A 25029-nucleotide genomic window follows, 5' to 3' on the forward strand; every position below is an offset into this window, starting at 1 on the left:
CTCTCACTTTTAGATTAACAAAATCCAATACCAATGTGGCTGGAGCCAGACACAATGTAAACACACACTTTATTGTCTAGCCAAAGCAGCAATTATCTATACGTTTATTTATCTAATATGTACTAAGTGCTTGTTATTGGTGCCAGGTAGCATGTGATGCAAAGATGAACAAAATCAGGTCTGGTTCTTCTGTTAAAGAACTCAGTAAAGGTTTTTGTTGATTAGAAAAGAACAGAGCAATAGATCAAAAGGGTACATCACCATCTTATACTATATAATAATTAAATTTTACTTAAAGAAGTCAGAAAGTACCCTAAAGTTACACTTAGATTGAGATCTGGTAACACACAAGGTCCAGAAAGAACATGTACGAAGACCAGTGGCCAGAAGAACACTGTACCTGAAGAAACTAAAACAAGAGTTTAAGAAGATGGCAGAAGAGTAGCTGTCTCCTCACCAATCGGTGAAGGAGTCAGGGAAATCTACAAAGGAAGAGAAAAACATCCTGGAAAACAACAGAATCAAATAAGTGTAGTCAAAAGCAATTTACTAACCTCACTAAAGGGTATTGCATACTGAGCCCTCAAAAGGCGGCTTCTCAGTAACACTCCCAACTGCGAAACCCCAAAAGGATAGTCAAACCTACAGGTACACAGGCTACACCACAGCAACAGGAAAAAGATGAAAGTCAAAGACCGCCCAAAGATCCTAAGTCCTCAACTAGGAAACTCAGATACTGATATAAATTAAAAGTCAGAAGAAACTTTGCAAAGTTTTCTTGTAAAACTAATGAATGATACAAACCAGGCCCTACAGAAGAGTCAGCAGAGAGAAAAATTGTTAAGAAAGTTAACAACAATATGGATTTAAAAAATTAGAAATGAAAATCTCAATGAATCAAATAAAATTACAGTAGTGAGTCAGCAAGACGGTATGGCAAGTGAGACACTTGCATCTAGGCTTCACAATCCAAGTTCAATCCCTGGACAAAGTAAGATGAGCAAGAGAGGCTGACAAATGTTGAGATGGCTTCTGGCCTCTCTTCGTGAGCTATGACAACTGCATGCCTACTCACACTATAAAGTTAAAAAGCTTTAAAAAAAATAAATTAAAAAGAAAGGAGGTTGGGTTTTTTTTGTTTTTGTTTTTTAGCTGTGGGGGGCAGACTGGGGAGAGGGCTCAATGGTGAAGAACACTTGCTCTTCCAAGAAAATCGGGGTTCAATTCTCAGCACACACAAGGTGGCTCACAAACATCAGCAATTTCAATTTCAGGGGCTCTGATCCTTTTGTCTGATCTCCATGGGCACTACTAGGCATGCATGTGGTACACACGCACACATGCAGACAAAACACCCATATGCATATAAATCTAAAGCAAAATAAAACAGTAGGAAGTATCACCAATACTCTACCAAACAAAACAAAGAATATCAGGTATGGAGGACAAAGTGGATGAAATATTGCACTCAAATATCTATAAGGAAAACAAATGAATAAACGATCAAGACCATAAACATCCAAGAACTCTAGGATATGGCCAAGAAGTCGAACCTAATCATCCCTGGGATATAGAACACATTCAGATAAGCACTAAAAATACAAGGGATTAATGGATCCAGTGAAATTTAGGAGCAGCAAATTTCACAAATCCAGAAATTTTGAAACACAAAAGGTACTTGGAACCCCAACATGGTCAAGACAATAAAATACAAAGTAAAGTAGCAATAGGTAAGGGGAACATGTCAACTAACCCACAAAGGCAGAAGCATCAGAATAATATCTCTCAGCGACCCCAAAGTAGGAGAGCAGCGAATGATATAAATCAAGTTCTGAAAGTAAATAACTGCCAACCATGCTATATCTAGATGTCTTTTAAAACAGCAAATCTGTCTTTTAAACATTGAGAAATAAGAACATTTCAAGACAAGCATAAACTAAGGCAGTTCACAAGCACCAAACTAGTACTGCAAAAGATATTTAAATACTATATACAAAAAGAAGACAGTCTCAATCACAAGCACCAGGAATGAAAAAAATTTCAGGAAAGGATGAATAAACAAAGAAAAGATAGGAAAGAATTCATATCTAACCTGATAAACCAGCAAACCCTGCTCCTAACGGGAAAAACTCAAGAACAATAAAACAGAACAAAACAATGAACAATTAGGATTGTAACAATTAGGAAACCTTTCTCAATAATAACCTTAAACATGAATGACCTCAACTCAGGATCGTAACAATTAGGAAACCTTTCTCAATAATAACCTTAAACATGAATGACCTCAACTCACCAACAGAGATTCATGTGTTACTACCAGAAATGAAGATGAAAGATTTATAAACCATTTAGGAGGGAAAAAGCAAGAGAATGATGAACACAATTTGGTACCATCAGGCTGCATGATGTATGTTTACTTTTTAAGCTAACTTTAGAAGTTTTTATACAGAGATAATCCCCAACTCTTGATGGCTTGACTTACACTTTTTAAAAGCTTGCAACAGTGAAACACAATACACATTCAGTAATGACTGTACTTCAAATTTTGATCTTTTCTTAGGGTAGTGATACAGTGTGATGTTGGGCAGTGGTACTTAGTTATGGGTACCAGTCAACCATCTGATCATGTGGACAAACAATATCTATCTACAGTGTTTCATTTTTAAATACAGGTCTTCAGTAAGTTAAATGAGATACTAAATACTTTCTTTTAAACTGGGTTTCCTGTTAGATCATTTTAGCCTAGCTATAGCTAATTTAAGCTCTATGAGATATTCAAAGTAGGCTAGGCTAAGTGGTCAGGTTCAGTCATATAGGTACAAGTATTCAATGTATCTTTAACTTAATGAAATTTATTTATATTATGAAGAACCCCTTGTAAGTTGACGGGCTTCTGTGTATTATCTATATTCTACTAATATATCACAGATCTTTTTGTGCTAGAAAAAAAAACAGGCACCATCACATAAGAACACAACAATGAACTGAATATCCCTGTCATATCTCACATTGACTCCTGGGTTATTTAATGGTAAACAGAGGCACTTTTCACAAAGAAATGTTATATATGTATATACCTCTCTCTCTCCCCAGAACAATTTTTAAGTACAGAATACCTACCTCTGTTTCCTTTTCTTCAATGATATTTACAAGTCCTAAGAAAATATTTTGAAGTTTGATCAAAAATGGCTCTGGGTAGATTGCCCAATCTTCCCATGCTCTGAAGCAAGTCATTACCCGTTGCTAAATAAACAGAAAACAGACAGTCAATGACAGTTGAGGTAGTATGTTTCAAATGAGGATAACCAATGTGATTTGATGAATTTTCCTTTAAGTTGCTAGATCATTTTTCTTCAAATTAAAAAAATAATTATATATGTCATTTCAAAGCTTTTTAAAGCAACACTATCTTCCAAGAGTAAAGACCTAAAAATACTTGGGGGTGGGGGAGGCACCACTTGTCTTTTAATTAAGGCCAACTCTTACATTGTCTGTAGTGAATGTGAGCGACATTCTAAAAAGCAATCTCACAGTGCCTTCTGATAACTAGAAACCAAAGCAATCAAGCTTGACCCTGAATGCATTTGACCCAAAGATGTCTTGTTTAACACTTTTCTTTACACATTTCCTACACTTTTCTAAGAAGTATAACTTACTTATAATCAAAATATGAGACAAAAAAATTAATGGATCTGTTTGAATATTGTAGTGATTTAAATAGGTAAAGCTCCCATAAGACTCATGTGTTTGAATGCTTGGCACACAGGAAGTGGCATTATGGCCTTTTGGAGAAAGTGTGTCACTAAGTGGGCAGGCTTTGAGGCCTTCTATGCTCAAGTTATGTCCAATGTAACACAAAGTCTCCTTCAGCTGCCTGCACATCAAGACACAGAACTCTCAGCTCCTTCTTCAGCTCTTTCTTCTGCCTGCAAGCCACCATGCTTCCAGATGATAATGGACTAAACCTCTGAAACTATAAGCCAGGACGAATTAAATAATTTCCTTTCTAAGAGTTGTTATGATCATGGTACTTCTTCACAGCAATAAAACCTTAACTAAGACCAATATCTATATAATGGGGTCATGGGACAGCTTCCCATACTAAAGAAACTTCTCAACAAAGTCTTCTTCCCACAACAGTATATTCATTTATTCAATTACTACCTTGGGTGGGAGGAGCTTTGACTGGCCTTCTCCTAAGATTGGTCTACAGCTTAAAGTTAAGGCTATTGATTTTTCTTTTAAGAGGTTATTTTAAAAAGAAAAAAAAAACTGAATAGGTTTTTTTCCCTTCAAAGCAGCTCATTAAAATTATTCCCAGCCTGCCTTAAACATGTACTCGTGATTTAAACAAGAACAGTGTCCAGCACTCCTCATACTCCAAGAAATTCTAAATCTTCCACACAACTTCTGAAGATCAAATTTCCAGATCATTATCAAGGACATTCTCAAGCCACCTGTGCTCTCACAGGTGGCTAATGGTGGTTAGCGTCATGCACCCATCTGCACACTGGGAAACCACTACCAAGTTCTGCACCCAGACACAGCTGTGAGGAACTGGGTCTCAGATGGCACTCTGCTTTTATAATGACACACTTCACACTAGGGTACAGAAGGGCCTTTCTGATCTGGGGACAATCTGTGGTAGGTGGCCAATAAATCTAATCAGTCTTCTTATTATCTGGAGGAGGGAATACAGGCCAATGCTTCAGGCTACCCTGAGATTCTGGAAGAAGTGGTTGGCTGCTGCCTTCCATGCTGTTCCAGATCCTCATCCCAGCTCTAGCATGGTACCTCAGCAGACACAGGGCCAAGTGGCACCTCCAGGCCCCATGCCACAGTAGGTGAGGCCACATATCACAACCATCTGCTATATTGAAGCTATCAATGCCCTGAAGATACTTTCTACACAACCATGAATAACCAAAATGCATGTTCCTAATCCAGACAATTTATATATACCATTATAAAACACATGGTCTTCTGAATATGTTCTGTGAGGAGGAAAAGAAATCAGTATTAAAAATATTTAAATAAGACTTGAGGACCTGAGTTCAGCTCCCAGCACCTACATCAGCTGGTTCACAATTCCCTGTGACTCTGACTCCAGGGGATCCTATACCTCTGACCTGGATATGCACCTGCACACATGTACACATATCCACACAGAGACACATACACATAATTAAAACTAATAAATCATTAAAGAAAAATTTAAACTAAGAATATTTAAATAATTAAAATAAAACTAAAAACTGTCTGACAATACAACATTTTAAAGAACTTTGAAGCATAATTTCAAAAAGACCAAGTCTTAAATATTATATTTGTCTTACATTCTTTTATAGCCCTCTAATGCCCTCCTCCTCTATAACACACCAGGGCAAAAACAATAAAATATACATACCTTAAAATTTTCAGATTGTAAATGGCCTTGAATTGTACGATAAGTAGCATTGAGGTCTGAAAATATCTGACATAGCTTTGTTTCAAAACTGAAATTCAAACAATACATTCTTTAAAACAGAATTTGTTTAAAAACTCACATTCTCTTCAGCCTGCTAGCCAATGAAAACCTCTCCTGGTCTTAGGGATAAAGCAAATTAAGAAATGTAAAATACCAGTGTCCTTTAGCAAGCAATTTTATATTTAGGATGAATTTAGCCATCTGTCTCTCCTCTTTTGTGTCATATAATAGCAAACTTAAAAGGTAAGTGATGTATAGAAGGAAAAAAAGTTTTAGCAGAATTAAAAACTGGGCTCTCTTCTTGATCCCATTCTCCTTCTCTCACCTGCACAAGTACTTGCAGATACATATGCATATATACCCAGTATAGGCTAACCTAGGACTTGCTATGTAGCCAAGGATAACCCTGAACTTATCCTCCCACCTCAACATTCCAAGTGCTAGACACATACCACCTCATCTGATTTTATACAGTGCTAAGGACCAAACCCAAGAGTTTGGGGCACACCAGGCAAGCACTCTACAAACTGCATTCCACCCATCCCTAGGTCATGACTTGTGGTTTCAAAGGATTCACTTGGACAGAGAACAGAGCAGGGGAGATAGAAGAAAAACCAGTTAGGAGACTACTGCTGTAATTCAGATGAGACAATGGGAACACAGGCCAGCAGCCAGGAAAGTAGTGTCGGTCAGCTTCTGGATAGATTATAAAATATGTTTTTATCAATATAGTGTTATGGACAAGGTATGGGGTTAAAGAGAAAGAGGGGAGTCTGAGAGACTTCAAAGAGCTAAAGAGACTAAAATGCAAATCAGTCAGTCACCAGTTTCTTCCTGACTATATAGCTTAGTTAGGATGACCTTGAGAGCCGCAGATCCTCCTGCCTCTGCCTCTGGACTGCCAGGATCACAGTGTGCACTACTGGTTTTAAGTGGTGCTGGAGATCAAACCCAGGGGTTCTTCATGTCAGGCAAGCACTCAACCCTGAGTTACAATTCCCAGCCTGGGCCACAATTTTGAATTTCCTTTTAGAGTCAATTCCTTTCCCTGAGCCTGACTATTTAATAAACACAAATAAAATGCATGGTGGTTCATATTATAATCTTAGCACCTGGAAGGTTAGGGCAAGAGGATTGCCACAAGTTTAAGGTCAAGTTTTAAACTTAAGTTTAAGGCTACAGAGTAAACTCTAAGCAATCTGGGTGAGAGTGAGACCCCATTTCATTAAAAAAAAAAAAAAAAATCAAACAAGAGTAAGCCACATGGCTCAGTAGATAAAAACATTGCTGTCAAGGAGGACAACTTGAGTTCAATCCCTGGACCCATGTATGTGGTAGAAGGAGAGAATCAACTCCAAGTTGTTCTTTAACCTCTACTTATAGGTCATGTTTCATGTTCACACATACGTAAACACAAATAAATGTCATTAAAAAGAAAAACTGAAAAAAGTTTCAAAACAACTAATTTAGTTTACACTGGTTTATTTCAATAAGCATAAGTCTATTTCTTTAAAAATTCCACTAAATCTCTTTTAAATTGTATTTATTATTATTGCTATTATCATCATCATTACTATTATTGTGTGAGAGTTGAAATCAGGGTCAGGGGAAAACTGTGGAGTCATTTCTTTCATTCAAACTTAGTTATCAGGTTTGTATGGCAAGCATCTTTAACCTGCTGAGCCATCTCAATGACCCCTAAAATTAATGAAGAATACTAACAGAACAACCCTCCTTTTTGATCTCCTCATCCTCAAATCCATAATCTCAAGAGTTTCAGCTCGTATCTTATACTTACAATTTCCTATAATATGAAGCATTGGCAACTTTGGCTGAAGAGTTGTACAAAACATCAGAAACCAAATATAACCTGGCAATCTGTAATGAGGCAAAAGGAAAACATTAGCCAACAGCATATCTTAAAAAAAAAAAAAACAAACCTGTACACTCATTCCTTGAAACAGTGACAGAGGCTAAGTTTAGGTATAATTTAATAGTAAATACTAATTATTACTATATAAGATCTGTCATTACAAACACAATTTTCGCAGGAATACAACCTATTGATTTACTTACATTTCAACCAGTTTATCAGCCAAAAAAATATATAGAAAATAATTCATCAGTCAAGCTCTTCATGTAAAAATAAGCTTATTCCAAGAAAAAAAAAGTCAACTATTCCCCCCCCCATTAACTAATGTTCAGAAAGAGAAGCCATTTCAATACCTTCTTGGGAAGAGGTGTCTTTAAGATGGACAACGACTCAGTAATGCAATCCACTATTTCTTCAGCAGCTTCAGCATTATTAAGACAGAAAACCATGGCATCTCCAATATCATTTTTTCTTGGAGTTAATCCTCGTAAGATTTCTTCTAATTTATCCCGCTGTCTGAATATAAGTTTTTCACTTATAATTATTAAACATAACATTCCAAATGTTCCAATAACCACTGCTCACAGACTAGGTGAAGTCTCTGAGTGTTCCTCTACTATATACCAGTTACCATGTTCACCTCACAGAAACTAGCTTAAAATCCACTCAGATAAAACGGTTTTAAAGACACCACCACCCATCTACACTTTTTTTAAAGAACTTATACATAGAGCAGAATATTTTTTCTAAAATTAACATATTTTGTGACTTTTTAAAAACTTAAAATATGTAAATTTCAAATCATGGTCATTTAAAGTCTCCAAAAGTATTCTACTCTTACTAACCCCCCATTAAAATAGAAACCGTTCAAGTTCTCCATAGCCTTCCTTTGAAAGAACTATTACTTTAGCACTTCTACAAGGAACTAAGTAGAACTAGCCTTTTCTGTAAGGGAAACAATATTTTAGGTCCTGCAGTCCACATGGTCTCTGAAACACACTTCCTCTACTGCTATTATTCCAAGGCAACCTTACATACATGTAAAGAAACAAGCACCACTGTGTTTCAAAAAAACTTTATTTGGAAGGCAAGATGGCAAAGTAGGTAAAGGCACTTGCCTCCAAGCCTGATAACCTGTTTCATCCCTAGAACCCACAATGAAAGGAAAGAAGAGTCCTGCAAGTTGTCCCCTACCTAACCTCCACATGCATGCCACAAGTACACACACACACACACACACACACACACACACACAAATAAGTAAATGTAATAAAAACTTTAACCTTCGTTTACAAAACAAGAAGATAGCTATATTTAGACTAAGGACTAGACCTATAGCTAATGTAATGACCATAAACCTAAAGGAACAAATACACTCAACAACTATAAGATTCCACTGTGAGCAAATACCCTTATTTGTATTAAGTATTAAGTCTTCCACACTGTGCATTAAGTATGTAACATTACACACTAAAATCTTTCAGCCAACGTTTTCCATGAGGTATGAAAAACTTCTAAACACTTAACATGTCTGTCTTTTAAAATGTAGTTAACTCATTATAACAGCTCAGAATGAGCACTAACTTTTTTTGTAAGATTTAATTTTTATCTTATGTGCTTGAGTGTTTTACTTCCATGTATGTATATACATACACAACATGCATATCTGGTCTGTGGAGAGGCCAGAAGAAGACATTTGACCCTAGAACTGAAGATATAGATGGTTGTTGGCCATCAAGTAGATGCTGGGATCTGAACCCAGTCCCTCAGCAAGAGCAACAAGTGCTCTTTTTAGGTGACCCACCTCTCCCAGTGGACACTAATAATAATGTTTTCCTACCTGCCATCTCAGAACTACTACACACTATTAGTAGTATTTCCATAGTTCTATATAAAACTACAGAAGTAGTAATGCCTGACCCCATTACACAGTCATTTTTCTTCTTTTATCTTGCACTCCGGCAAAAATTCTCTAGTAATTTAGTGTCTAGGTAATTTCTACAAGAACATTAAGTATTGCAATGCTAAAGAAAGAGCTCAACTATGTTTAAGAGATGATCACTAGTTTCCTAAGGAAGAGGTCAAGGTCTACAGGATACACTCTTATTATTTACCATTGTCTTTCTCCAAGATGTCTAAAATCATAAAACATGTTACTATTTAACACTGGCAAGTGAAAACACCATTTTATCACATGGCTGAAAGAGCTACAGCAAGACAACTAAAGACAGCGACCAACAGAGCAACTTTCCTGAACACAAAACAGAAAAGCTCTTACTCTTCCTTGAGTGCTCCCTTTTTACTAGGTTCCTCCACAAAGGCTTCTGCCTCTTGCTCTTCTGACATCCCATGAAGGTAAGGATTTAATGGTGGTGGCCTCCAAAAAGATCCGTTTTTGAACATACGAAAATCTTCTGTCCGCCATTTAGTTGGAGAATCTCCCTAATAATTATTAGAAAGCTATTAGAAAGCTCTAAAACTCAGAGTTCAAGTCAACAAAGTAACTGACTACTGACCTGCAGAATAGAGTAAAGCTTCCACCTGTAGTAAACATGCGCTGGTGTCTGGTTTTCAAATAAGAACCTAAACAGGGAAGACAAAACAATAAATACGATATTCTTGAGGAGGGGGCTATCTACGTTAGTGTCTACATAAAACCAGCTACTTGTAAGCCGGAGGGAGGGAGGGAGAGAGGGAGGGAGGGAGGGAGGACAATTATCAATTAAATAAAACAAATGAGAAATATTATTTGCCCTCCTACTTCTAAAGACCAAAAGCAGAGTCCCTGGGGCATGGAGCTAAGGAAGGGGTTCTTTTATCTTCCATAATATTCACCTTCCCCATCCCAGACTGCCTTAGAAACTAATATGAACACTCAGAATGACTGTTTTTATAATTTAAAAAAAATTTTTTGTTTGGCTGTTTCAGACAGGATCTCTCTATGTAGCCATGGCTGTCCTGGAACTCATTATATATACCAACAAGCTACCCTCCAACTCACAGATATCTGGCTCCCTTTGCCTCCAAAGAGCTAGGATTAAAGGTGTGGACCAACACTCCATAACTGGCATTATTAAACACAGGTCAGAGAATATTCTCAAATACTAGAGAGGTTTTCTCAGCATGTAACTTGAAAAGCTTTCACCCTATTTAATATAGTATAAAATCAATGTCTTAAGTCAAGTAATTCAGATGACAAATTTCCTTTCAAACTACTTTGCCCAATTCTAGCTTGCTTATGACTCTTTCACTGGAACGCATAATGAAAGCTATTTTCCTCCAAGACAATGCTAAGTGCTAAATTTTTATGGTCTTGGAATTTTATTCCTCGGGGAAAGACATACACACACACACATTGCTTGTTTGTGTGCATGTATATATGCACATCACAGAACAAAAAGCAGTCAATGGACAATTTTTGGGGATCTGCTCCCTCTTCCTCCCACATGGGTTTTGTATTTTGAACTCAAGTTGCCAGTTTGGCAGCAAAAGCCCTTAACCCAATGAGCTGTCTCATTAGCCTTTTCTTGGAACCTGGAAATATATTTAATTTCAAGAAAGAAAGAAACAGAGTTAAAAGGCTTTAAAATATCCATTTGAGGGTTAGCAAAATATAGAATATAGACATAGACTTTAAAAGGAGCTGGGTGTTGATTTTGCCTGTGACTCTCAATACTAAAGTAAGATAAGTACAGGGCAGTCTAGGCTATAGAATAGATCATCTCACTCTCCCCCCTCATCTGCCACCAAAGTACTCCAAAGTCAGTCCCAAAAGACAAATGAGTTATGATTCTACACCTAAGAGATATGTAGAGTAGTCAAATTCACAGAAATACAAACAACAGTGTTTGTGAGGAGCTAGGAGGCCAGACAGATGGAGAGTTACTCTTTAATGAGTATGGAGTTTCAGTTCTGGAAGGTGAAAAGATGTCTGGATATGAACGGATAAATGGTAATGCTGTAAAATAATGTGAACGTACCACTTAAAAATGCTAACGCTAAATTTTGTTAAAGATTTATAACCATAATAAAAGAAGCACACCTGAACATAGGATTGTTGATTTCTCTGTTCATAATCATAGCTTCAAACATTGGCCCTTCACGCACAACAAATTCTATCATTCGGTGTATCAGAGCGAGCAAATTCCTACAACAACAACACAGTTAAAGAAAATGGATTCAGACATACCCCTATATAAAACTACATTTGACCTAAATTACTATAATGGTGCAGTTTAAAAAAAAAATCATTCTGCTGACTAACAGAATTTAATACAAAAAAGTAAGCTGGAGCACACATTAAAGGCCTTGTGCATTAAGAGGGGATGGGGCAGTGATGGGTAGAGGAATGGGAAGGAAGGAGAGGTGAAGGAGTATGGGAAGCCACAAGACAGCCTTATAGTAATAGACTGAATTTCCTAAATACCATTTAATATTATTTTCAAAATTCAAAAAAATTAAATTATAAATAACAACTAATTGGATGGCTGCAAATATATATAAAATCAGCAAATTACAATTTGCGTGTTACAGCCATCTAAAAATGGATACAATATTTTTTAAAAGAAAATAGTCCTAATACAGATACTTCACAATTAAGATGTTGTAACCATAACTTTAACTTATAAAAATGCAAAACTATTTAACAAATTTAAGAACTGATTTAATAAAAGACCCACCCACATTCCTGTGTTTCTAGTACACACATACCAGATGGAGTTTTTATTAAATCTGACCTTTAATGAGGCAACATCCCTTTGAAGCACATTTCAAAATTAGATTAGAATTCCTAATGTGTAATTCTGCCTGCACAGAACCAACCAATGAAAAAATTATATTGTAAGGCCACAAGTCCTACCCTTCACAAAACAAGGGACATGGTGAGATGCCCACTTCTGAAATGCTTATTCCAAAAAGATATGAGCTACTGTTTAAGTCACTTTATTGGTTGCACTCATAGGAAGAATTTTATTTTTTAAATCTGAAAATAAAATCTTTAATAAAAGATTCCAAACTAATTTCAGACCAACTACTATGTCAGCAAAAACGATTCTGCTTTCGTATCCATAAGCTGCTCTTGACCTCCTTGTCACCGGTCCCTAAGTACAAAGTTGGCAAGTACAACTGGGAAGAGCAAAAGGATACTGGCTCTTGGTATAAGACACACATAAATTACATTTTGGGCATTCTTGGCTCAATTAAATCCATGTAAAACTGCTAGAATATAAATACTGTTATAGAAGACAGATTTTTTTTTGAGGGGGCTCTATAATACTTTGCTTCAAAGTACCTGACAGTGAAATAATCTTTTATACTGACTATATTTTCTACAGTTTTCAAACAAGCCTACTCAAATGGACACCAATATTTTTATATAGTAAAAAAAATAATTCTAAAGGTCAAAAAATTATATGGAGGTTTAAATCTTTACAAAGGGGAAATTATTCATTTAGAACTATCAATTCAACTTCAAACTACTTTAAAAAATCGTAATTTTAACTTAAAAATTCTCCTTCACAAAGTATTAACTGCTGTGCGGACATGCAGTACTGCTCCCAACTGAGAAGGAACTCAGCACCCACGCAGACTCTGGCACTGTTTAGAAAGGGGCCATGCAGATATTACTAGTTCTAAAATCCCCACTGCTATAAGGCAAATTAAAACTCAGGGAAGTTTCAAGTGCAAATCATAGCACATGACCAATTTACCATGTGGATAAACATTATAGACCCAGAGACGTCTATAAATGCAGTCAAAAACAACTTGACTTCAGCAGTTTAAGGAACATGAAAAATGGTTTATCAAGTTTAAAACCAAATGATTCATTCTAATGGTAGGTCAAGACTTTTCAGGAAAATATATACACAAAATTTGCTTAAAATAAGCTGAGTCACACATAAAATTACTGGACATACTTTTGAATGCTAAAAAATTACTTTCCCTGTGAACATTTTAACAGTGGAAAAATAACCCACTGTAGTTTTAAACAGGCTTGTAACTGATAAAAATCTGTCTTTATAAAATTACAAGTTAAAGAAAATTAAAATATTTCATAACTATTTAAAATCAAAATCTGACAATTAGTTGTTGCTGTCGTGGAATCAAGAGTAAAACATAACCATACTCTTTCCTTAAAGATTATGTAATTTTCTTATTTGAAAAATGACTTTTTTAAAAACACAAAACAGTGTAGTACAAAAAAGATATATTTTAAAGTGCATTATTTTATTTTTAAACAGCAATTATCTTATTCTGAGCAACCACAACAAAAAAAAGTCTCTCAGTAATAATAAAACCACAGTTATCGGAGTCGATCGTACCAATGTCTGGTCAAAAACTGTATACTTTCCCAATCCATCCCATGATGTTTTCCTGGTCCCCCGCTGCCGCAGACAGTTCAGCTGGTGTTGCTCACCAAGGCCAATGTCAAAGAGAATTTGGAATTCTTTTGTGTTCATTTATTATTCAACCAGTGTTGTGTTCCTGTGTTTGGGAAAAGGCTGAGCTTGACTGAGCAAGAGCATACCTACAGCATGATTGTTCTTCATTAGCAATGTATTAAAAAAAGAAAAAAGGGGAAGAAAAAGATCCAAACACCTTTGTTATCATGACTAAAAAAATCCTAATATGTCTAGTGTCCATGAAGACAACTGGAATTTCTTCTCAAATCAATTACAAAAAAAAAAAAAATACAACTGCACCTCCTATAAGATCTAAAGCTAAGACTGTATATTAAATGCAGATAATTCAGAAACCAAGAGAAAAGTAATAGATTGGTTCAAATTGTAACAATATCTAAAATTTAAGACATATTTTATTTAAAATGCCTATTTTTCCCTTCACAATAGTTTTAAATTACCAGACCAACAATTCCACATTAATCTATTTAAACATTCTAACTTCTAAAGCTATTTAGCTCTCTAAAGTGGTAACAATAAAAACAAAAGAAAAGATGACATAAAATTGCAAAGTGTACTAGACTCATTTAATTTATACGCATCCCCCAAAAGCACTGGGAAGGAACCATTGCTCAGTCAAGACAATACCTTTTCCTCAACACCATTTCTTTTCAATTCAGAAGGGGATATTGTCTATATTTAGATCAGTAATAATAAAGAAAAACATGTACCTTTCTGTTGGGATAACCACTTTGACTATGGCTTGCGACAGAGTCTGTATATGAAGTCACATCAGATAATAAACATAGAATATGTGAGTATTGTTAACAAGTAACAAGCAAAAATATACATAATGCATTGAAAACACTACACATCTAATCACAAGTTCTGCAGGCTATCACTGCATCGGAAGTAATTATACACTAGGCAATTACATAAATGCAAATGGATGTGTTCACAGTGAACAATTAATGTTCACCCAACGCAAAGAATCAGAACATTCCTGCCAGAATGCACATCAATGCACTGAATAGGTACTACACTGAGAATTATCAGATAAAGATTTTAATTTGTGAAATAATTAACTGTTTGCCTCTGATCATACAGTTTGCTACTTTGTTCCCAAGCCTTTAAAACCAGCCCTGTGATTTCAAGTGTAATTAACTCTTAACAGAACCAACAAATTCCTACAACTTGAAATTAAGTTGGTTTTATGTTTAATAAAGAAAAATACTCACCCTTTGCTTTTACTAGATTAGTTAACTATTTCTGAAATACCATATACGCTGTTATATAGTCTACTACCTCAAAAACTTGAAAGCTAAGTTCGTTTGCTGCCATCTAAGCAATTTAACTATTTAGGTGTTTTTTCTTCTAATTAAAAAAATCTCTTAACCAAATAAAAACTAGAATGTTCTTAGAACAAAGAAAATTCAAACACTGAATTCAACCAAACCTGAATATAACACTAGATTGGGGAGGGGCTTACTGAGTGGTCAAAAGGGAATGGTAGCCACAAATAAAAATATGACCTAATGATTCAATATAGGGTTTCCATGGACTAAGGCAGGGAACATATCTACTTATTTCTTTATGAGTTGCCAGAGTTACACACATAATTCTATAAAATTGTTGAAAAGAAATACTACCACAGATTTAGTATTTACATATTAGATGCAGCTCTATGTACATTTTTAAATTACCTTCTCGAAATCCTCCTTGTTTTTAGGTGGTGGTAACATGGGCGCATTGGGGTTTTTTAATCGCTCTCTAGGCTGCGCATTAAAAGGCAGTCCGGATGGAGGTGGGGGAAGTGTGTGTTCCATCATAGAAGGCGGAATGTATATTGGATGTGGAGGAATAGGTACAGCTTTACCCCAACCTAACTTCATTTCAAAAGACATAATCATTTTCCCTACAAAAGAAAAAAGTTACTTTGACAAACCTCCAGAAAAGAAAGCATTTCTGGTAACTTAAATTTCCTTAATAGGCTTTCAAATTTGATATAAATTCTAAGTATAATTTTTGTGAATAATCTACACCAAAGAAATATCTAAATTCTATAGATGGACCACAGAACTTTACCATTTAAATTTTTTAGAGCTCTTTCAGCATCTCTTCTATTCATAAAAGCCACAAAGCCACAATTTCTTTCTCTTGCTCTTTCTTCATCAGTTCTAGGCCACATAATTTTTACACTAGCTAATGGTCCAAATCTTCCAAATTCTTGGCACAGCATTTCTTCATTCATCTATTAAAAAATGAGAGCGTTTGGTTATGTAACACAAAGGAAGGGAGGGGCAAAAATTCTATGCAGTTCAGAAAGCGAAATCATCTTTGCAAAGTAAAAGGCAACATATTAATGCTACAGTATTACATCTAAATTCTAGAAACTCAAAACAGGTGAAATCCTGTCCTACCACAGCATCTGCATTATTTTCATATTAGAAGTCTTCTATTTTATTTAAATAAGTAGCTAGGGTTTAGGGTCTTAGAGCTACTGAAACCAAAGTCATGTCTGAATTCTCTTCTTGTTTGAAGATCTTGGAATCTACAAATCTATTTGGCAGCAGTTTATATCTATAAATTGAGCAGCATTTCAAGCACGAGTGGGGACTGCACCTGTTGATACTGGAAGGAAAACCAGAGTGCACAGTTTTCCTGTCTCTAGTACCCATCTACCAGGGTGATCAAGAACAGAATCAGAAAACAGTACATACACAGCAGGGTCAAAAGTACAATTTTTTTTCAACAAAAATATTTCATCTAACCTACCATATTCCCCAAAACATACTAACAAAACTGAAGCAGAGGAATTAAAACATTGAAGCCAGTGTGGTATCATGCTGCAGAGGGGAGGTGGGAAACAGGAAGAGCCCAAGCTCCAGTTAAAGCAGGAAAACAATGCAAAAAGGGAAAGCACAAGGAGGAAAAGAAATGGAAGTCCATAAGAAAGCACTCTATACATCCGAAAAGGCCCTCAAAGAACACTGTCTGGTTACTAAAAGGGAAGACATGTCTTCAAAAACCCCCCCAAAAAAAAAGAATGTACAGGAAACAATTTGGATCTAACAAGTAAGTCCCAAGTTTACAAAACAATTATTAAATAATAATTCCATCAGCTTTGTCAGCTTCACAACCTAAATTTTAGTTTCCTAACTAACAATAAAAATAAACATAAGCCAACACTGGCTTTATTTTACTTATTTTACCTGTGGATTAATGTTTCCAAGGTATAAATTAGTAGTACTTGGATCTCCTACATCATGTGAGCCAGGTGCATAATCATCAAGAACTAAAACAAGGGAGAAAAAAAATTATACCCTGTAAAATACAAAGCTGAAACAATTTCTATTAAGTAAAAAAGCAAAAAACTGTATTACCACCAGATGATCGATTTCTTCTTGAAGGCACATCCACTGAAAGAAAAAAAAACAAAACACAACTCTTAGTTTTTAAGATAATAAATCATAAGTATGTATATTAAAATAAACATCACTTACTAGAACGCCGCTGACCATCAGAATCTGACTGAGGAGGCTCAAATCGACTTAACCTGCCCTTTGTTTTATGTCTCTCATCACGTTCTTCCTGAATTCTGTTGAAAATATTTATAGTCAACTTAGAGTAAGCCACATTCATATTTGGTAACAGAGCTTATCTAAGTAACATCTTCAAATAATTGAATGTATTTGCATTACCAGTAATTATAACCAAGACTAGTGAGCCCATCAAATTGCAAGACAGGAACAAGTACATATGCACAAGTCCACACTGAACAATGCCTCTTCTGGGGTGAAAAGAAAATTCAACAGGAAACTACTGCTTACAGTTTTGCTCTTAATAGATTTGATGACCTCTACCCTAGTGAATAACTAGGATTCCAGATAAGAAATAAACCAACTGCATTAAATCTACACATTACAAGCAGCAATGGACACTGACCAAATGCTAGTTGACTCTCAAGCACATGTTATCATCTATTGTTGCTAGAGTAAGCTCACTTGCAAGCCAGCTGATAATAACCAGCATACATACCGACATCTCGAATTATCAGTCCAGTACGGCTATCATAGAGAATTCTCCATATAAAACTTACTGTTTTAGTTCTTCTTTGAAAAGTTCCAAATTGCTTTTTTTCTTTTCTTTTTCCCCTTTCTTCAGTGGCTATGAAGAATATGATAAGTTATAGTTGAAACAAAGATTAAACAAATTTATGGTTTCTTTTGGCAGTGATAAAAATCTTCTAGAATTGCAAAAAAGCAATTTTTGAAAAACTGTGAATATACTAAGAGTCCACCTAATTACATAAATTTGAAGCAAATTTTAAGTCGTGTGAATTACATAGCAATAAAGCTGTTACATTTTAATTGCTTCCAGTGTTATCTTAACAACCACTCAAGAAAAAAAAATCAATTACATCACTATTTAATCTATCATATTTAATTAACTAAATGTGGCTCTAAGTGACTTGATCCCACATATATCAACCTATTGTCCTCTGTAAAACTCCTATTTCCAATGAATAAAAAACTCTATGAGAAATTAAAAGATATATCAGCTCTGATAGTAATCCCCAAGAAGTTCTAAAATCATCCTAAGAAACATGTACATGTTGCTAATAATTTTAGGTTCTTACTTCGGAATTGTTTAAAAGAATATTACCCTACATTTACAACAAAATTTTTGACTTGCAATATATGAATACAGTATCAAATGTTCAACGAGTACTATTGCCATGTCCTAACCTAATCCACCACTCTCATCTCCATGAGTTACTGAGTTAGACAACATCAAAACTCAACACCTACTCTAAGACTTATTATAAACCATAAAAAATTTTCTTGCAGAGAATGCACTCAAAATACTAATGACAATGCCAGCTTCTAAAATGAATGCTCAATTATTAATAATTACTTACAGGTTTTTTTGTTTCAATCACAAGAAGAGATGGTGGCCTTTCATTGGATGACTGATTTGGAGGATTTTTTTGATCTGTAAATCTTGAAGATGGCTTATAGATTTTACCTCTTTTTTCATCTGTTTCATGTTCATCTGAAATTTAAAATGCTAAGTTGTAAAACTAATTTCATAAAATTTTTGGTTTTGCTATTTTTACTTAAGAAAATTAAGATGTTTTTAATATTAAGATTTGAATGTGAAATTAAATTTACATTATTACCATTCTACCAGCCACAGTTTAATCCTTTATAGCAAAACTATGAAAGATTAAATTTTCTACAATATAATCTGCTTTTTTTTTTAAAGTTTGGCACTAAGTTTTTTTATTAACTGCTTCATACAGTTCTGTTAATCACATTCAGTATCTCTTCATTATTCCATATTTGGGGATTTATTTTGCTTCTTAATTTAACCACCAGAGGGTGCTAATAGAAAAAGAAATGTGAAACTCAAGTCTTCCATAACTAATGTGTTGCTGTGCCATCCAAGCTTTGTTCAGTCTAGATCTCTGGACTCACCTTTAGCTGCATTAACAACCCCGCCTCGAACAAATGTTTTCACTTTATTACCATCACTTCCTTCAAAAGCAGCAAGAAATTCCTCATAAATTTCAGCAGCTGCCTTTTCATCCTCCTAAATACATAACCAGATATTAGTGACATAAAAATTGCTGTGTGGATGTGACTTGTTTTTTGGTTTTGGTTTGAGACACGATTTCACTATGTAGCCCAGGCAGACCTGAACTCAATATGCAGACCAGACTAGTCTGGAACAGAGATCTGCCGCTTTCACCTACCAAATGCTAGGATAAAAGACAAATGCCACTATGTAGAAAGACAGCTCAGCAAAGAGCAATGGCTCTTCTTCCTGAGGACCTAGGTTCCAGTACCCACATGACAGCTCACAACCATCTATAACTCCAGTCCTCGGGGATCAACTCCTTCTTCTCAAGTCTATGGGACCAGGCACACAAAGGGCACAAAAATAAAAAATATACAAGCAGGAAAAACACCCATACACATAAAAGAGAAAAACAAAATGAAATTACATACTCAAAGCCTCTTCTTTCCCAAATAATTCTAATATCTACAACTTGGTAGACTTTGGATATTACCAAAAATTATATGCTAGATATTTAAAATATAAGGCTTTGCTCCTTTACTTGAAATTTAGAGAAGCAGAAAGTAACTCACCTCATATGGGTAAACAAGTAAATGTATTTAAAGACAGTTCAAGAGTCAAACTGTAAGAGAAACGTCTAAATAAAAACATATTAACCTATTACTATTTAAGAAGTCCTCCAAAGTATGATGACTTAATTCATCAAATATAAAAATTTCATTCTCAAATAACTGAAGATCAATAGAAGTAAAGACACAGTACTTATTTCTAACCTGGCATTAAAGAAAAAACTACAAGAACTAACCTTCTCAGCTATACATCATCTAAATGTCATATATATATACACACACACCAGGCTGAGTATGGTCGTGCATGCCTATTACTTCAGAGGTGAAAGCAGGAAGACAGAGTTCCTGACCAGCCTGAGCTGCATAGCAAGAATCTACCACAAAAACCCAAATCAAACAGAAGAGTGGAACAAATCAAGAAAGAAATACATCCAATAACAAGTAGAAAATTGTACTCAAGAAAGGGCAAAAATATCAGTAAAAGGAGTGGCTAGTGTCAGAAGGAGATACACGGACTTTCCCATAAATGAAGCTGCATAACAACTATTTGAAAAGAGATAAAATGAAATCAATTCTTTGTGTTATATGTCAGGAAAAACTGCATAAAGATTAAAATTTCTTAAAAATGGAAACAACCCTAGGAATTCATTGGGATTCTCCTAAGGATGCAAATTCTATAAGAAAATACAGGGAAATTCTTCTATAAGCCAGAAATGGAAAAGTAAGGAAAACAATTTGGTTAATAACAAAAAATCATGGGGGAGACTGACAACTGATTATAACAGGTTTTACAAGAATAAACCAGAAGAAAAATAAAAAATACAATGGAAGGAGGCTACTCAAATGTATTCCCACTGAAAGAACTGCGAAGTCAACAGTACATTGAGGTATTATTTCCACATTACAGACTGGCAAAGACCCTGTCAATAGGATTCACCACATGCAAGTGTATGGGCTGGGGCCGTCACTTTTACTAAAACACCATTCACTCCAACAATCTTCCCCTTCAGGAGTCCCAAAAGAAAAAAAATACCTATTCATAAAAAGCATTTGTACTATAATATCCAAAGAGCAAAACCACAAATCCCTCAATAGGCTTTTAAATGAACAGACTATTATAAACCTACAAAAGCCATAAAAATGTAGACTTTTTCTATCCTACAAGTAGCCACAAAGAAAACATTTGGTTAAAAAGGTAAATGGAGTTAAGTACTCTCACTCTACAGCATGTCATTTCAAGGGAAATGGGACGATACAGTATACACACACAAACACACACACACACACACACACACACACTCACACTCTGACAAAAAGAACACATCAAAAGATAACTAATCATCACCCAGAGGACAGGCAGAGAAGCTGAGCTCATCTGAACATCCCTCTGTGTGTGTGTAGAGTTGCAGACATCTAAGAAGTAGAACCCTTCAGGAGACATGGCTTCTACTGCTCCCTTACACAATCATTTCCAAGTATAACCTAAGATACACTTCAACATTACCTTTTTCTTCAGTTCCTCTTGTTCTTTCTTACTTAAAGTTCGCTTTGCTGTGCTCATTTTTCCAATACTGAATGCTTTAAGCTTGTTTTCTAGAAGAGGCTATGAAAAGAAACAAAAAGATTGTCTTTACATACAAATTTTAACATTACCTATGAATTTAACACATTTGAATTGACAACCAAGTCTTTAAAAGAGTTACTGTTTTAAAGTATCAATGCAAAGAAAAGCTAGGGTTACTCCAAGCAGATGCTATCTCAGGCTGGTTCTGTAAATACCCACTCATTGAGGAATGTTTATTTCCTAACTCGAAGTAGGTAAGAGGCAAAAGGCTTTTTTAAGAGGAAAAAGAGGTTAAAATAACAAAGAAACAGAAATCAAAGTGTAGTTGGGTTTTTTACTCTTTGGGGGCCCACCACCCAGCTCCCAAATTAATACACAGAGACTTATTCTTAGTTATGAATGCCCGGCCTTTAGCCTGGCTTATTTCCAGTTAGCTTTTCTAACTTAAATTATTCAGCTCCTCTTTAACTACGTTTTGCCTCTGGGCTTTTTACCTTTCTTTATTCTACATATCTTTCTTTCCTTCTTACTCCATGGCTGGCCCCAGGTGCCCTCTTCTCCTTTCCCACTCTTCGCTCTTCTTCCCTAGATTTCTATTTATTCTCTCTGCCCACCAGCCCCACCTGTTTCTCTTTCCTGCCCAGCTATTGGTCATTCAACTCTTTATTAGATCAAAAGGGCAGGCAAAGTTAAACAAATGTAAGAAAAAATAATGCAACACATCTTTGCATCATTAAACTAAACAAATTTCCATATCATAAACGAATGTAACACATCTTAAACTAAGATACCAAGGCTTAGAACAAAAACAAAAGCATAGAGGGAAAATATAGACATCTCCAGGCAAAAGTAGCAATGACAGAAAACAGATCCTCAAGTGAGAGGGTCACAAATTTCCACTCTTAGGAAGCCATCTGTAAGTTCCAATTCAGGTATAACAAATCACATCACACCCTTTTATAACCTGACTAAGCACCTTATTTATCAAAAATATTGGTATTAACATAATTTCATTTTCTTTGCTGAGAATGTACCATCTACTACAAATTTCAGTTGTCAGTATATATAAAACTCTATCAATAATTTTTGAACAATAAATGAGCAATTTGAAAATCCAAAATCTCCATACCACAAGTGGAAGGTTCCATACCTGATCTCAAGGAACAGGCTGCAGTCAAAAGCTAGGTGCAAAATACTGTGTAACAAATTACCTTTGGGCTGTATGTATAAGATATATACAAAACTGAGATGGATTTTATGTTTAGACTTTAGTCCCATGACCAAGATACCTCATATATAAGAAAATATTCAAAAGGCAAAATCTAAAAATAAAATAAAATAAAAAAATAAAATTCCAAAATCTAAAACACTTCTTATGCTAAGCAGATGAGTTACTCAACTGTTATAAGAACACTGTATCTGGCAGCACTGAGACCCAGCGGGTTTAAAAAGGAAAAAGTGGGAAGTCATCCTTCCCCCCCTCCATCCTTTCGTTTGCCCACTGACATCTACACACACAGGCTTAGCTAGCTCCAGATATGGAAGGGGGTGGGAGGTGCCTCTGCCTGATAAATGAAGTTCTCACCCTCAAAGAAGCTTCTTTCTGCAGCAGTCAGAGACCACCACAGAAAACTTCAACTGTTCAAAATAAAGGTAACAACTGACTGCAAGGTGCCCAAACCCAAGGAATATACCTAAAACACAACTGGAGGAAGAGACTTCAGAGCCAGAGACCAGCAAGTCTGCTTTGAGATTATCTCCTAAAAATAAATGAAGCCACACCCATGATACCTTAACACGGCTGCCTAAACAGACTCAAATATTAACACCACCAACAGACATCTTAAGTGGAAGAGGGAAATCTCCAGGGGCCCTACCTCTAGAGAAGACAGGAAACTAAAGACTGCTGAGAGGGAAAATTAGGTTTCCTCGGGAATGAGGTCCACAACCGGTTATACAACATCAAGAGATCAGCCCTGAAATCACATACACATAAGCAACACTAAAACCAACTCTGCAAGTGGCATGTGGAAAACAATAATAATCAAGGAAAAGGGGGACATGAATTTGAGAAGGAGCCAGGAGGTGGGGACACCGGAGGGGTTAGAGGGAGGAAAGGGGAAATAATGTAATTTTACTTTAATTAAAATTTCAAAAATTAAGAAAAAGAGTAAAAAGTTGGAAGGGAAGGGAGATGTGAGAGGAGTTGAAAAGGGAAGAATGGAGATTGGATTTTATCAAAACATATATACATTGAAATTCTCAGTTTTTAAGAGAAAACATTTTTTAAAAATTTAGTACACTTTATTTTTGTGTTTGCATGTGACAGAGTGCATGTACCAAAGCATGTGTGTGAAGGCCAAAGAACAACTTAAGAAAGCTGGCTCTCTTCATCCACCATGTAGGTCCCAAGGAACAAACTCGGGTGGGTCAGGTTTGGTGGCAAGTATCCTTACAACTTGAGCCACCTCGCCAGTCCGAGGGAACAGTATTTTAATAAAGCCTTCATATGTACAATTTAGAAACAGATGCCTTCTGAAATCTGGTTTAAATAGTCTATAGGCCTTCAGTTGTTCCATGCTACTCATTTGATTCACAAACTTAAAAGGTAGGATTGTTAATTAAATACAACCTAAAATACTGAAATCTGAAGTGTTTCTCTTCCTTATTAAAATAAAAAGTTAAATAACTAAATTACTTTGAAAATTCATATAGAAGAAACACTAAGGCCACTTAGTGAAGTTAGATCAAAAGACCTCTGGGAAAGATAAGCAGTTAATAATACAAAAGACAATCAATTAAGCAATCTCTCTCAAGATTTTTACTTATTTTATGAATGCTTTGCTTGCATATCTGCATGTGCACTACACGTGTGCTTGGTGCACAATGAGATCAGAAGAGAGTGTCAGATCCCCTGGAATATCCAGTGGGATACTGGGAACTAAACCTGGGTCCTTGGCAAAAAGAGGCAAGTGCTCTTAACCACACAGCCATCTCTCCAGCCTCAAAAGTCAATTTTTTCAACAGAGTCAAAAGTCACCTTTTCCTCAAAAATGAAAGAAAACTGTCCTGCCATCATTCAAGGCCATTGGAGTTCGCTTAAAAGGTTTAAACAAACAAAAATTACACAGAAATTCAAGAAAAAAAAAACACAATTTTAAGAAACAAAATTTGTGGCTGGGAATGGTGGCATATGCTTTTTATCCCACCCAGCACTCGGGAGGCAAAGGCAGGCAGATTGTTTGAGGCCAGCCTGATTGACAGAGCAAGTTCCAGGACAGTCGGGACTACAGAAAAACCCTGTCTTGAACTCACCCCCGGGGGTAAAAGAAGGAAGGAAGAAATGAACAAAATATAAGATTTGTGTGCTCAAACTTTATTAATATCCTAACAGCTACATTTAAGTACCCAGAACAGATAATGGCAAAGAAAATTACTGAGTGTTTCTCAAAGAAACACTACAATCATTTATGTAAAAGTTGGGTTTTTTTCTGAAATAAAAATACTGGGATAATATGCTATTTTAAGATGTATTCCTATGAAATGTATCTCGGAAAGGTAAAAATATATTTATG

At 35.6% G+C, this 25029-nt stretch overlaps 1 protein-coding gene across 5 annotated transcripts in view; it reads right to left on the reverse strand.

Moving 5' to 3' along the window:
- The window catches only part of U2surp (U2 snRNP associated SURP domain containing), a 54876-nt gene that overhangs the window by 20228 nt on the left and 9619 nt on the right, over positions 1 to 25029 (reverse strand). For 2 of the 5 annotated variants that reach the window (XM_005366660.3, XM_005366662.3), the window contains 17 exons: positions 21395 to 21493; positions 19219 to 19333; positions 18660 to 18793; positions 17838 to 17905; positions 17242 to 17336; positions 17122 to 17157; positions 16951 to 17033; positions 15824 to 15989; positions 15442 to 15653; positions 14470 to 14513; positions 11383 to 11487; positions 9857 to 9923; positions 9619 to 9782; positions 7694 to 7856; positions 7266 to 7345; positions 5408 to 5495; positions 3121 to 3243 (listed from right to left, as the gene is read on the reverse strand). In XM_005366660.3, coding sequence (XP_005366717.1) covers positions 3121 to 3243; positions 5408 to 5495; positions 7266 to 7345; positions 7694 to 7856; positions 9619 to 9782; positions 9857 to 9923; positions 11383 to 11487; positions 14470 to 14513; positions 15442 to 15653; positions 15824 to 15989; positions 16951 to 17033; positions 17122 to 17157; positions 17242 to 17336; positions 17838 to 17905; positions 18660 to 18793; positions 19219 to 19333; positions 21395 to 21493 — 1842 coding nt within the window. Of the gene's footprint in view, positions 1 to 3120; positions 3244 to 5407; positions 5496 to 7265; positions 7346 to 7693; positions 7857 to 9618; positions 9783 to 9856; positions 9924 to 11382; positions 11488 to 14469; positions 14514 to 15441; positions 15654 to 15823; positions 15990 to 16950; positions 17034 to 17121; positions 17158 to 17241; positions 17337 to 17837; positions 17906 to 18659; positions 18794 to 19218; positions 19334 to 21394; positions 21494 to 23331; positions 23431 to 25029 lie in introns of all 5 variants that reach the window. The other 3 variants (XM_005366661.3, XM_026789003.1, XM_013353583.2) reach the window with 2 other exon arrangements.

Source organism: Microtus ochrogaster, unplaced genomic scaffold, assembly GCF_000317375.1.
Source record: "Microtus ochrogaster isolate Prairie Vole_2 unplaced genomic scaffold, MicOch1.0 UNK12, whole genome shotgun sequence".
In the NCBI taxonomy this organism is placed as follows: Eukaryota; Metazoa; Chordata; class Mammalia; order Rodentia; family Cricetidae; genus Microtus; species Microtus ochrogaster.